We start from the raw sequence: 15,159 nt of genomic DNA, 5'->3' as shown, positions 1-15,159 counted from the left end.
GCACTTTAGTTTGATAGAAACAGGTTAACCAGTGCTGGACACGAGGGCTCTGGAAATGGGCATTTTTTTTTTTAATAAATGAACTGGTTCCACCCCCACCCCCTGCTTCCTTGCCCCGGATAAAAATATCCAAGAGTCCCGTAGGGGCCAAGTACTTAACAGTGCCACTAACTCTCCCCACAATGAAATTTCCTTTTAAAGACAAAATAAATCCATAGAGCTAAAACAGTCGGCCATGCACACACACTCTGCTCCTTCCTGCGTCGGTTCGGAGCTCCGCGGGCACCGGCCGGCGAAGCTAAGGGGCTCCTCCGGCAAATATGAGTTCCAGCGCCGCCTGGATGTCCCCTCCAGTTGCCTGCAGCGCTCGCAGGCTCAGCTCGGAGTCCTGGATCCCCATGTCCCTCAGCTGCTGGAGTTGTGGCTGCCACTGGCTCTGAAGGAGGCAAACACGGCCAGAGTCAGATTTTACTTCTCCTCCCCACCCCCCCCCCCCCCCCCACCTAAGTGAATCTCGTGTACCAAACAAAACAGAGGAGCTGAATTTGACAAAATTATAAAAGTACAGGAGGTTCATTCCCCATCCCCCCTCCTCATTCTCCGTATGTGTCGTGCTGGCGAGGCCGACATTTATTGCCCATTCCTAGTTGCCCTGGAGTGGCTTGTGTGAGGCCACTTTAGAGGGCAGTTAAGAGTCAACCACACTGGTGTGGGACTGGAGCCATGTGGGTAAGGACGGCAGGGTTCCTTCCCTAAAAAATGGCATTGGTGAACCAGTTGGGTGTTTACAACAATCCGACAGCTTCATGGTCACTTTATTGGATCCCATTTTTTATTTCCATCTTTCAATTTTAAAAAAAATCCAATTCTGTCTGTGCACACATGCACACAGCCACTGGATAGAGAACAGGAGCAGCTGGCGTCAGTGGGTAGGGATCAGGGGCAGGAGCTGTGTGGCTGATTTTTCCACGTCTGCTTCAATGACACCGAAGCCAAATGCAGCACCCCAACTGAGGTTAGCTCACTCGGCACAGCCCGGGGACCAACCCCGCAGCCCTGCGGCACACCAGGCGGGTGGGGGGCGTTTATCTGAGGAGCCCTGGAAACACCCCCCCTTCTCTCCAGATACTGCACAGCGGCCAGAAGTTACTCAAACCTCCTTTACGTTCAGGAGCGCACGGAACTCGGTCAAAGGCCCGTGTGGAAGGAAGGCAGGCACTAACCTGAAGTGCTGAGATGTTGGAGGCTTGCAGAGCCTGCTGCAGCGCCTGGCTGAATATGTCGTGGCTGATCGGGGCAGCCGAGGGCATCCCCGAGTTCATCACCGGAGACAGACCCGACGCCGTGCCCTGCGGGGAGAGAAGCCGAGACGGCGGTAAGTGAGGTGGAGGTTGCGCCCGGGGGGGGGGGGGGGGGGGGGGGGGGAGGGGGAGCGCACGCGCAGGCAGGAGAGGGAGAGGGAGAGGTCGGCGTACCTGTGTTCCGGTTGTCGGGGGTGGCGGCGCTGCTCTCCGGGGTGCTCGCCAGGGCCAGTGCGGTGGCCAGCTCGCTCTGCGTGATGGGCCGAGGTCCCACTGAGCCGCTGTAGCCCAGCGTGGCGGGACGGGAGCCAGCGGCGTTGCTCGAGGAAACGGTGGCCCGGGTCTGTGAAGACAAGAGGAGTTTTAATCATCTTCCGATTAGGCACTTTACAGCCTTCTGGACTCAATATTGAGTTCAACAATTTCAGATCATCACCTCGGCCCCCATCATATTTTTTATCCACACTTTTGGTTTGTGCCTTTTCTTTTTTTTCCTCTCTCCCACATGGCAGCTGTCTCTCACTCTGCCAGCGCATTTCACACTTCATCTAGAGCCATCCTTTGTCTCTTTACCTGTCCTATTACCATCTCGTCTCGCCTTGAATATCTCTTAATGTCTCTTCACCTCCCACAGACCTTCCCTTTTGTTCTTTCATCCCTCCCCCATTTCCCAGCCCCCAAACTTGCTTTTTAATCTGTTTCATTTCCTGCTTTTTTCTCAGTTCTGACGAAGGGTTTCGACCTGAAACATTAACTCTGCTTCTCTCTCCACGGATGTTGCCTGGCCTGCTGAGTTTTTGCAGCATTTTCTGTTATTATTTAGGGTTTTAATCATGGTTGGCAAGAACATTCAGCAGACACCTTTACTGGAAAGCAAATTAGAAATTTGGCAATATTTTGCTGTGTTTAAGTGCAGTGTACGCCAGTGTCAGGACGCGGCATTATACAGCACCCTCACCCCCCCCCAGTACCACGTCTCAGTTTACATCACCACCCAGTGCCATTCATCACCGGGATAAGAGCAGCAAATCCGGGAGCAACTCAAGACCCACAAAGGGGGACCTTCGCTGCCCCCAGAACAGGATTAATGGGTTCAGTCAGATTGTGTCAGCCATGGCTCAGTGGGTAGCACGCTCTCCTCCGAGTCAGAAGGATGTGGGTTAGAGTCCCACTCCAGAGACTTGAGCACATAATCCAGGCTGATACTCCCAGTGCAGCGCTGAGGGAGCGCGGCACTGTCGGAGGGGCAGTACTGAGGGAGTGCCGCACTGTTGGAGGTGCCGTCTTTCGGATGAGATGTTAAACCGAGATGTCTGCCCTCTCAGGTGGAAGTAAAAGATCCCATGGCACTATTTTGAAGAGCAGGGCTCCCTGGTGTCCTGACCAATATTTATCCTTCAATCAGCATCACTAAAACAGATTATCTGGTCATTATCACATTGCTGTTTGTGGGAGCCTCTGTGTTGGCTGCCACATTTCCCACATTACAACAGTGACTACACTTCCAAAAGTACTTCATTGGCTGTGAAGTGTTTTGGGACATCCTGAAAGGCACTGTAGAAATGCAAGTCTTTCTTTATATTGCTAACCACAGCTGACGACGCCCGCACTTTGAGGTACTGTTTAATTCCACCAAACAAAGCAGCCATTTTGTGCTGGTAGTGTTGAAATCACTTGTTTACTAAGCTTTGTCCACTTGTGTACTCATTCACTTCTGAGTTTTTAAACAGGTTAAATCTCACTTAGAATGACGCAAGATTTTCTAAAATTAGTTACATACTCGTAACAAAATTTTGACCGTATTACGAAACTTACAGCGGCGGCCCTATAGCTATAAGCCGTGACGGCGCTTTAGAGTAAATTGTCACATTTGAATCGCTTTGGGACGTTTGAGACGCGCAATGAGGTGCGGTATATACGCAAGCTCTCTCTGCAACTAGCTGGAACTTCACGTTTACCTGCTGAAATTCATCCTCATCGTCGGAGAGTCCGTCAAAGAGGAAGCCCCCTGGAACATGAAGCAGAGATGAATTACAGACCGCACTCCCAACTGGACAACAGCACGTTTTATGTATCGGTGTACAGTCCCAATCCCTTATAACAGGAGCGTTGACATGATTAGCCCACTATCGGCGTTGGACAGTGTATCATCTAATAAGCCAGCAAGAGTCAAGTCAGAGTCCAGGATCGAAGTGACCGTTGCTACAGATGCAGCTTTGCCAACTTGTCCTGGGTTGATGGTGATTATTGACATGGGACCGTCTATTCTCCCCAGAGTGACCACGTCCCTCCCGATCAGTCTGTTCATCATCATCAGGGGGGCGGACCAGCCCCTCCTACATCTACCGGCCGATGAGTGAATCCTACAAGCCTGACGACCGCCAGATCTAAACGTAATTAAACCCGCCGAGACCCTTAAATTAAAAAAAAGACAATGATCCATGGAGGGAATTAAATACAAATCCAGTGTGATAACACAATGGGGAAAGCTTACTGAATTGTCTGCAAGAGCCGGCGCACTTCATGTGTTAGAAGCAACACATTTGTAATTGAATTCAGTAGAAATGACAAATGGTTGGGGGGATTCTGAAGAAGGGAACATAGGGGGAGGGATTGGGAACTGAAGACGAGCTCCACCCGGAATGTGAATCTGTTTTTCCTCTTTCAGGATACGGCCGTGTGGTTTCCAGCATTTTCTCTTTATTTCATATTTCCAGCATTCTTTTCCCCCCCCCCCCCCCCTCGTTGTGAACCTTTCTCCCGAGAGAAAGAGGGAAACGAGTGCGGGAAACCTGCAATAAAACAGTGCTGGAAACGCACAAGAGGTCCAAGCTAGGTTAACGTTTGAGCTGCAATCCTTTGCTGGAATGGATGCCTGGCCCTGCCAGTCTGATGAAGGATCACATCTAAACTACAGGTAGACTATCCTTTATCCGCACTTCTGAAAACCGAAAGTTTTTTTGCGGAGCGTAAGTCGTGCGCACGACATAACCCGAGTGGCGCCAAACGCGGCCGATGCTTTTCTGACCTGATTTGCGGGCCAGCTTAGCGTAGGAGTCAGCCGATATCCGGCTTTCCCACAACTGGCGGCGGCAGTCGAGCCCCAGACCCCCGCTAAGTCAAGGAATTCAGACACGGAGCAGGGGGAGCTGTAAACAGACTGTGAGCGGCAGCACAGAGAAGCAGGAAGGGGAATGGGACACGCAACAGTCGCAAGAGGTAGCCTGAACTTTTAAAATTTATATTAAATACAAATACTAATGACCAAATTAATTTAATGTTCAGAGTTTCCCAGTCTGAAATAATACCTTCTGAAATCCAAAAATTTCCAAAAACCGAAACACAGCTGGTCCTAAGGTTTTCGGATAAGGGATAGCCCACCTGTACTGACCTACCCTTTTCTCTGCGTATTTTTGGTTGACAGATTAATGATGGTCAAGAGGAGAAAAATGGACCATAAATGAAATAACTGCGACCGGCGTTATCCGTCGGTGGTTCCGAGAGTTCCATCCAGTTTCCTACAACCCTCTGAGAACTTTGCATCCCTCCAATACTGGCCTCTTGTGCATCCACTACTTCTTTCGCCATTGGCAGCCGCGTCTTCAGCTGCCTGGGCCCTAAGCACTGGAATCCCCTCCCTAAACAGCCGTGTATCAGCCGTGGCTCAGTGGGCAGCACCCTCGCCTCCAAGTCAGAAGGTCGTGGGTTCGAGTCCCACTCCAGAGACTTGACACTCCCAGTGCAGTGCTGAGGCAGTGCTGCACCGTCGGAGGTGCCGTCTTTCAGATGAGACGTTAAACCGAGGCCCCCTCTGCTCTCTCAGGCGAATGTAAAAGATCCCGCGGCACTATTTCGAAGAAGAGCAGGGGAGTTCTCCCCAGTGTCCTGACCAATATTTATCCCTCAACCAACATCACTAAAAAACAGATGATCTGGTCATTATCACACTGCTGTTTGTGGGAGCTTGCTGTGCGCAAGTTGGCTGCCGAGTTTCCTACATTACAACAGTGACCACACTTCAAAAAGTACTTCATAAAGCGCTTTGAGACGTCCGGTGGTCGTGAAAGGCACTATATAAATGCAAGTCTTTCTTTCTTTAAACCTCTTTTTCCTCCTTTAAGACGCTCCTTAAAACCAACCACTTTGACCAAGCTTTTAGTCACCTGTCCTAATATCACCTTGTGGGGCTCGGTGTCAAATTTTTGTTTGATAATCGCTCCCGTGAAGCGTCTTGGGACGTTTTACTACGTTAAAGGCGCTATATAAATGCAGGTTGTTGTAGTTTTTCCAAACTCCACAGGTGTGGGACTTACCCGGCACCTCGCTGTATGAACTGGATGGAATATTCCTTGAGTTACTGGCAGCAGTCGGGGGAGCTGCCGCTCCGGTCACAGAGTGAAGGACCAACACCATCGCATTGACCAGCGCAGGGTGCGAGGAAATCAGCCTGCAGAGGGGATCACGCACGTTAAAGACCAACGCATCAACATGGCACAGAGCAACAGACCAAACAGAGGGGGCTTCACTGACTGCTCAATCCAAGGGAACCCTTGCCTCAATGGCGAGCACTCTCGCCCCGGATGCTTCATCATATAGTCTAGGATGCCCGAGGGACTGCTGGATTGTCTGTCACATGAGAAGTTAGGTCAATACCCCGTCTGCTATTACTAGTCATGCAGGTGGATGTTGAAGATCCCACTGTCTGGGCCAGGGTTCGTCCCTCTACTTAAACATTTCGCAGCTAATCATGGGAAATTGCATTTCCCTACATAACAACAGTCCCTGCACTTCAGGACTGTGAAGTGCTTGGAGACAATTTTGACCTGGCGAGGCGCTAATAAATACAAGTGTTGGATTATTACTTCCCTTTGTCAATGGCGTATGTTTAGTGCAAGCCCAAAAGATTGAAGGAAAAATCCACAATGAGCTGTCACAGGCTAAACAGGACAATGTCCAGGACTGGCGGCAGGGTGGGGGGGGTAACAGAGGAGCAGGTGTGCTCTTTAAATCCTGGGGATTAACAGGATTACTGAATTAAATCCACTGCAGCTTCCTTGAACCCAGGGGAGCCAGGTTTCCAGGCTCTGTTGGGGGGGGGGGGGGGGGGGGGGAAATCAGCAAAAGATTCCTGCCGCTGATCATTATCCAGTGACTCCTGCTAGAATGGGTGTGGATGTAAGGAGACAAAATCAGGCCCAGAGATGATACCCACACAAAACCCACCTCTAACTCCATAAGTTGAGCACATGAACAACAGGCAGTTAGGCAGCTAGCGCATCTGTATCCCAACACAAATCCGTTCAAAGAACCGGGGGGGGGGGGGAGGGCGGGGGGGGGGGGGAAAATCGACCCTCATTTGTGTCTGTTTCACGTTCCACCATCCTTTGGGACTCCCAAAACAAGCGCTCTACTCGGAGCTCCGGCACGGCAAGAGAGCCCCAGCTGGGCAGAGGAAACGCTTCAAGGACACCCTCAAAGCCTCCTTGAAAAAGTGTAACATCCCCATCGACACCTGGGAATCCCTGGCCCAAGACCACACGAAGTGGAGGTGAAGCATCCGGGAAGGCGCCGAACACCTCGAGTCTCTTCGCCGGGAGCAAGCGGAAGCCAAGCACAGGCAGCGCACGTCAACCCAAGCACCCCACCCACCCGCCCCTTCAACCACCGTCTGCCCCACCTGTGACAGAGACTGTAGGTCCCGCATTGGGCTCACCAGTCACCTGAGAACTCATTTTTAGTGTGGAAGCAAGTCATCCTCGGTTCCGAGGGACTGCCTAAGAAGAAGAATCTACATCCTTTGCCTGTTGAGAGAAGGTTTGTAAAAAACAAAGTCAGCACTTACGTGTCCAGTAGGCTTGGGTCAGTGAAGAGCACAAACAAATCTTTGTCTTGCAACACACCTAGTTCAAAAACAACAACAAAAAATCAACACGGTCTGAGTAAAATCTAACACTTGTACCTGGTTCAATAGGCTTCACATCCACCGAGGTGCTGGAACCTCTCCCGAATCTCCAGTGACCGATTACCTCGCCCGGTTTCTATTCACTTGGTTCATCAACCTTGCCAACATTTGCGATTTACTTGGAAACCCACTATTTGCAAGGTTTTGCGCCTCAGATGGGGAGCCCGAGCGCAGCTTTCTATGAGATCGCGCTGTGCACAAAAACAGCTTGCCGCGTTTAACAAAAGTGTCAGCCTGGCTCGGTGGATAGTATTACCGGCTCTGGATCACAAGGTTTAAACCCCATTCCAAGAACAAGCGTATAATCTAGGCTAACACGCCAGTGTAGTACTGAAGGAGTGCTGTATTGTCAGAGGCGATGCCTTTTGAACGAGATGTCAAAATGATGCCCCGTCTGCCTATCCAGGTGTACGCTAAGAATCTAATGGCACCAGTCAAAGGAACGACATTTTCCCAGCGCCCTGGCCAACATTCCCCCCTCAACCAGCACCACAGGCAGTTTACCTGGTGAGTCATCACAATGTGGTTTGTGGGACCTTGTCGGATGCAAAATAGTTGCTACATTTGCCAATGCAACAACAGTGAATGCACTTCAATGAAAAAGTGTAATTCACTAGAAGACTTGCATTTCTATGGCACCTTTCACGACCTCAGGATGTCCCAAAGAGCTTTACAGCCAATGAAGCACTTTGTGAAGTGCAGTCACTGTTGTAATGTAGGAAACGTGGCAGCCAATTTGCGCACAGCAAGCTCCCACAAACAGCAATGTGATAATGATCAGGCAATCTGTTTTAGTGATGTCGGTTGGGCGATAAATATTGGCCCCAGGACACCGGGGATAACTCCCCTGCTCTTCTTTGAAATAGTGCCGTGGGATCTTTTACGTCCACCTGAGGGGGCAGATGGGGCTTCGGTTTAACATCTCTTCCGAAAGACAGTGCGGCGCTCCCTCAGTACCGCCCCTCCGACAGTGCAGCGCTCCCTCAGTACTGCCCCTCCGACAGTGCGGCGCTCCCTCAGTACTGCCCCTCCGACGGTGCAGCGCTCCCTCAGTACTGCCCCTCCGACAGTGCGGCGCTCCCTCAGTACTGCCCCTCCGACAGTGCGGCGCTCCCTCAGTACTGCCCCTCCGACAGTGCGGCGCTCCCCCAGTACTGCCCCTCCGACAGTGCGGCGCTCCCTCAGTACCGCCCCTCCGACAGTGCAGCGCTCCCTCAGTACCGCCCCTCCGACAGTGCAGCACTCCCTCAGCACTGCCCCTCCGACAGTGCGGCGCTCCCTCAGCACTGCCCCTCCGACAGTGCGGCGCTCCCTCAGTACCGCCCCTCCGACAGTGCAGCGCTCCCTCAGCACTGCCCCTCCGACAGTGCGGCGCTCCCTCAGCACTGCCCCTCCGACAGTGCGGCGCTCCCTCAGTACTGCCCCTCCGACAGTGCGGCGCTCCCTCAGTACTGCCCCTCCGACAGTGCGGCGCTCCCTCAGCACTGCCCCTCCGACAGTGCGGTGCTCCCTCAGCACTGCCCCTCCGACAGTGTGGCGCTCCCTCAGCACTGCACTGGGAGTGTCAGCCTAGATTTTGCGCTCAGGTCTCGAGTGGGACTTGAACCCACGACTTTCTAACTCAGAGAAGAGTGCTGCCCACTGAGCCAAGGCTGACACCATATCGGATGGACAACTAGATAAAGTATCAAGAGAGCAACTGATCCATGGTATGTGCCCCAGCAAGCCAACAGAGAGTGATCATGGTTCATGAAGTATCGTCACTGATGTGTGCATTTGCAAAAAATATTCGAAAGCTTAAATGCTCACTTTTCAAATGGGTTGTTGAATCCTACTTTGCTACAACAGTGACTACACTTCAAAAGTACATCATTAGTTGTAAGGGCGCCCTGAGGTTGTGAAAGGTGCTATATAAAGGCAAGTCTTTTTCTGTGTGATCAATAGGAGACACATTGGCATGCCGTCACAAAACACATTTCCTGGTCACTGTACATTTTAAAACTAGTCGTTGGGATGTGGTTGACGAGGCCACATTGACTGCCCATCCCTGACTGCCCCGAGGAAGTGGTGGTAGGCCGTCGTCTTGAACCGCTGCAGTCCGCGTGGGTGACGGTGCTCCCACAGCGCTGTTAGCTGGGGAATTCCAGGATGCTGACCCAGGTGATGATGAAGGAACGGCGATATACATCTAAGTCAGGATGGTGTGTGACTTGCAGGCGACGGTAATGCAGACGTTCCCCGAAGCAATGACCGTCAGCACCACTGCGGAGGAGAGAGCCGCGTAACTACAAGCGAGAGAGGTTTTTCCAACTCACCTAAAGCAATGGGGTCATTGCTGAGCCCTGGGGTGGCAACAATAATCTGGTCCAGTGATTCTTTGTTACCCAACATCTTGAACACCTGCAATTGATTCAATAAAGCTCGTTTAGGCAGAACACTGAGCGGAACACACTGGGGGAGGTGATTCATTAACCCTCCAATCCGCTCGCAATATTTATTACCTCGAGATTTTATGTAAAATTACAGCACTGGGCAGCAAACCCTGTCGAAATTTATAGCATCTTTCTTCATTTGCTCTTGGCGGGGGCGAGTAACGTGGGTTAGGTGGCGTTTATTCCCAAGTGCTGGAGCGTGATACTGCTGTAAATCTTCCTCTGGAGAAATTCATTGGATTCCAATTTCACGCAGTTTATTCATGAAATACAGGACAGATGGTGAAATCCGATCAATGGTGCAAATTAGTTTAGGCCTGCAGTTTGCATCTACAGCTAGCTGTGTGCTGAGAGAGGTTTTAATCCAACTGCCGGTTCATTTTTTGGAGCACTGAGTAAGGCTTTTAACGGTACATTCCTGTCTGCTCCGCTGTAACACAGCAAAGGACATGAATGTAACTTCGTGGAGAGAGAAACAGAGTTAACTTCTGATGAAGGGGTTTCGACCTGAAACGTTAACTCTGTTTCTCTCTCCACGGATGCTGCCTGGCCTGCTGAGTGTTTCCAGCATTTTCTGTTGTTATTTCAGATTTCCAGCATCCGCAGTATTTTGCTATTGGGTGAATGTAACTTGACGGGTTGCGCGCAATGTTCCTCTTCATTTTTTTGGGTGCCCATTCAAAAATCGCCTATATTTCCTATTTAAAAGCCGGTGAGCTGGCTGCGCGGGAGCTGCAGAGCGCTGCGCGAACACGCAGCTTAAAGGAAACATTGGTTGTGCATCTTCGATTATACGCTCCACCACTGGTGGCCGTGCCTTCAGCTGCCTGGGCCCGAAGCTCTGGAATTCCCTCCCTAAACCTCTCCGCCTCTCTCTCCTCCTTTAAGTCGCTCTTTAAAACCGACCTCTGTCCTAATATCTCTATGTGGCTCAGTGTCAAAGTTTGTCTGATAATCGCTCCTGTGAAGCGCCTTGGGGACGTTTTACTATGTTAAAGGTGCTGTATAAGTTGTTGTTGGTGGTTAACAAGTGCGTTAGAAATAGCAGCGAGGGAATTAAACCCCAAACCTCCAATGGCTCAACGCTCCGCCCAGTGTGGTAGGGGGCCATGCAGACTACAGAGTACGACAAGGGTCCGATCTCCAGTCTGTGTTTAGCCAGTTGACGCGAGGCGGAGCAGCCCAGGACAAGGGAGGGCAGGAAAAATAAACAACCCATTCATCGGTGTTCAGGGATTCCTGCTGGAGCGCGCGCGTGCAGGGCCCGGAGTAGGATGAGACTGGGCTCAGCTGCCATGCTCCCACAGTCAAATACCCTGCCAGACCCTCACTGTCTAGACTCGCCCGCCGAGAGTCGGGCTGTCAGATGGGGCACCGGAGGCCAATCAGCACCCGGACCCCGGCAGGAGTCACCATTTAGAGGAGGCGGCGGCGGCGGGAAAGGGGAGCATTCAGGAACGACAAAGCAGACAAAATGCCACTTACCGCTTCCCTGTAGGCGGGACTGGCATGCAGCGCTGCCTGGAGTACGCGGAACTCCCGCACTGCCGCTGCCTGGTCCACGGGCTCTGGAGAGGAGAAACGGGTCAGCACATTCACAAAAGCACAGCTCAAACGCAGGACGCGTCGACAGGTGTTTCTTCAGCCTGCTCCCTCTCTTCTACCGATTTCCCCCCCCCCCCCCCCCCCCCGTGTCCAGGGAGAGTGTCCGAGCGCTCCCACTTAATCCCGGTGCGGGGCAGAACATAAACCAGAGCTCTCCTCATCTCAGCACCGGACGTGTTTCACGAGACAGGTGCGCCTGCAGCAGGCTCTTCACCCCACTCGCTCTCATCCTTCCAAACTACTAACCACTGCATCAAACTGCACATAAGGCTAAAGGATCAAGGGATATGGGGGAGAAAGCAGGGACCGGGTACTGAATTTGGATGATCAGCCATGATCTCATTAAATGGCGGAGCAGGCTCGAGGGGTCGAATGGCCGACTCCCGCTCCTATCTTCTATGTTTCTATGTTTCCTAACCGAGTCCAGTACCCAGACTCGAGTACCATTTCTGGCAGCCTGTTCCAGCTGCTGATCACCCTCCATGTCATTAAACACTGCCTGACCTTTGCGTTAAACTCAACCTTCACACCGGTGTCCTGCTATCCTGTTGCCCTGGCGTATCTTCGAGTATTAAGAACATAAGAATTAGGAGCACGAGTCGGCCATACGCCCCTTGAGCCTGCTCCGCCATTCAATAAGATCATGGCTGATCCTTGACCTCTACTCCACTTCCTGCTGGATCTCCACATCCCTCGATTCCAAAATCTATCGATCTCAGCCCTTGAATATACTCAACGATTCAGCATCCACAGCCCTCTGGGGCAGAGTAATTCCAAAGATTCGCAGCCCTCTGAGTGAAGAATTCCTCCTCATCTCAGTCTTAAATGGCCGACCCCCTTATCCTGAGACTGTGCCCCCTAGTTCTACATTCTCCAGCCAGGGGGAACAACCTCTCAGCATTGACCCTGTCAATCCCCCTGCTCCAGGTTTCCTTTCTCTATTCAGAGAAGTAGTTCGAGTCCGTCTCTAGGCTCTCCTCGGAGACGAGTGCTTTCAACCTAACGGCGGAGCCCAGCTTATGTAGTCATTCCTCATCAGCTCTAAAACGGGCACCTGTCCTCTCTCAGCGATGCTGATGAATTAACACCAATGTTCAGTGCCGGGATCACATCGCCATTGATAGTGAACGGGGACCTTGGTTTCACTAACTTCAGCCGCATCACAGCAAGTTGAAGCGAGGCGGCCCCGTTGTCTCCCGGGGGTGGCACCCACCAGCCCCTCGAGGGCAACCAGCGCCCAATGGCAAATCCAGAGGCTGCCCCTTCCTGTCCACCCGTGGAGCAGCGCCGACTTGACGCAGAGCGGCGCCAGTCTGTGCAGACTCTGCCCAGCTACTGGACATGAACACACTGCTGGCATCTGGTACTCGTGCAGCCGGCTCGCCTGCTTGCACTGTTGCTGTGGAATACGTTCCTGCAATACTGGGACTACTGCAGAGCAGCGTCCTACTGAAGCAGCGCAGTACATGCACCCCAGGCAGGCAACGTTGTCGCGCTTGCCTACAGTGAGTGCGCTGTCTGTTTACTCTCTACAGTGCCCCATGTCTCAGACAGCTGGGTGAAGGCACGCTTCAACCAAAACCACATCGTTAACGGTGTCCCAGCAACTCTACTTTGAGTCATTTCAATCCGACCTCCCTGCCTGCTCCCATATCCCTCCATCCAATCATCTCTCAAACTCATTTACCTTGTCCACTTCAATGGCATAACTGAGTACTTATTAGTAACTTAGGAACAGGAGGCCATTCCGACCCTCGAGCCTGTCTCCGCCATTCAATTAGATCAAGGCTGATCCGCTCCTCAATTCCATTTACCCACCTTAGCTCCATATCCCTCGATATCCTTGCCTAACAAAAATCTATCGATCTTAGTCGTGAAAGCTCAAATTATCCACCAGCATCCACAACCTTTTGGGGGACAGAGTTCCAGATTTCTACTACCCTTGTGGTGCGCAAAATGCTTCCCGATTTCCCTCCTAAAAATGGCCTAGCTTTAATTTTAATGTTGCCTTGTTCTCGATTTCCCCATTCTGCTTATCGATCATTTTAACACACTCGATCATCACCCCTCAATCTTCTATACACAAGAACACAACCCAAGTTTATGCAACTGGTCCTCATAATTTAACCCTTTAATCCCCAGTATCATTCTAATGAATCTGCGCTGCCCCCCCCTCCGAGGCCAATATACAGGAAACTCTTTCTTATCCGACACCGACGGAGAGCCCTGTACACGGCCACAGATCCAGGCGTCCCTGTTGCATAGCAACAGGTGCAGGAACCCCCGGTTACACGGCCACAGATCCAGGCGTCCCCTGTTGCATAGCAACAGGTGCAGGAACCCCCGGTTACACGGCCACAGATCCAGGCGTCCCTGTTGCATAGCAACAGGTGCAGGAACCCCCGGTTACACGGCCACAGATCCAGGCGTCCCTGTTGCATAGCAACAGGTGCAGGAACCCCCGGTTACACGGCCACAGATCCAGGCGTCCCTGTTGCATAGCAACAGGTGCAGGAACCCTGGTTACACGGCCACAGATCCAAGCGTCCCTGTTGCATAGCAACAGGTGCAGGAACCCCTGGTTACACAGCCACTAATATGAAGTAAAACTTACCTGAACCTACTCCTGAATTTTGCCGGTTAAGAGAGAGATTTCCGGTTATTTAGGTGCCGGTAAATCGAGAGTTTCCTGTATCCTTCCTGAGGTGCGGGGCCCAGAACTAATTTTAATTAATTTCTATTAACACAGTGACTCCAGATGGGGTCTGACCAGAGCTTTATACAACTGAGGCATCACATCCTCGCCATTGTAATCCAAAGATTACAATCCTTCGAGTGAAAACGTTCTCTCGACTTCCCTTTGCACATTTAACTTCCAAATTTTAACCTGTGGCCCCCCCCCCCCACCCTGGGATTTCACCACAATGAGTGATTTGCCTGGATCAATGTTGTCAATTGGATTTATTTAAAATAAATATTTTCATTCGAGGCAATGCAACTGGAATGAGCTTTACAACTAAACCGGAAATCTCCTCTGTCCCATCGAACCATGTAATTAAAGTGAAAACACAGAATTTACAGCACAGAAACAGGCCATTCGGCCCAACTGGTCCGTGCTGGTGCTCCACACGAGCCTCCTCCCACCGTATTTCATCTCACCCCATCATAACCTTCGATTCCCTTCTCCCTCGTGTGTTTATCTAGCTTCCCCTTAAATGCAGCTGTGCTATTCCCCTCAACCACTCCCTGTGGTAGCGAGTTCCACATTCTCACCACTCTCTGGGTAAAGAAGTTTCTCCAGAATTCCCTACTGGATTTATTAGTGCAACCATTTATAAACCATGATTAATTTTTCAAACCAGCTTTCTGCTCTGGCTCCGGCCAGGACTTCTTCAGGACGTGGATTGTGCAGCCAGCTTGAATCCCGTAGAAATCCAGCGTCTGCTCATCTTTCAGCTTCCGTCCGCAGTACACCAGCTCTGAAACATCAAGCGGTTCAACAAATCAACACAATAGCAAAACACTGCGGATGCTGGAAATCTGAATCCACAGTTGCTTCACTTCAAACGCAGGCAAGTGCAACTGGACTGGTGCAGAAATGCCCACACCTCCAGTGTCGGACACGGCTCAGTGGCAGCAACCTCACTGCTGGGGCAGGAGGTCGTGGGTCCAAGTCCCACTCCAGGGGCTTCAACACCTAATCCAGCACTGAGGGTCAGACATGGGCAATCCCTCGCTCGCCCTGTCCCCCTCGTCTGTCTGTGTCTGTCTGTCCCCCTCGTCTGTCGGTCTGTCCCCCTCGTCTATCTGTCCCCCTCGTCTGTCTGTCCCCATCGCCCCCTCTCTCTCCGTCTCCCTC

General features: G+C 51.7%; 1 protein-coding gene across 1 annotated transcript; it reads right to left on the bottom strand.

The window, feature by feature from the left end:
• Positions 1-164: 164 nt before the first annotated feature.
• On the bottom strand, positions 165-14,804 carry LOC147097397 (ubiquitin-like protein 7; the record flags this gene model as incomplete). Its single annotated transcript, XM_085972004.1, is given in 10 exon segments — positions 165-436; positions 1,224-1,349; positions 1,476-1,493; positions 1,495-1,644; positions 3,260-3,309; positions 5,615-5,748; positions 7,144-7,201; positions 9,579-9,663; positions 11,181-11,263; positions 14,660-14,804. Coding segments are annotated over 10 exon segments (987 nt in total), but the record flags the coding sequence as incomplete, so codon positions are not given.
• Positions 14,805-15,159: the final 355 nt, after the last annotated feature.

Source organism: Somniosus microcephalus, chromosome 32, assembly GCF_052327205.1.
Source record: "Somniosus microcephalus isolate GS21.2 chromosome 32, FLI_Smic_1.0, whole genome shotgun sequence".
Classification (NCBI taxonomy): Eukaryota; Metazoa; Chordata; class Chondrichthyes; order Squaliformes; family Somniosidae; genus Somniosus; species Somniosus microcephalus.
The sequence above is the reverse complement of the archived record's forward strand: the minus strand, read 5'-3'. Positions and strand labels throughout refer to the sequence as shown.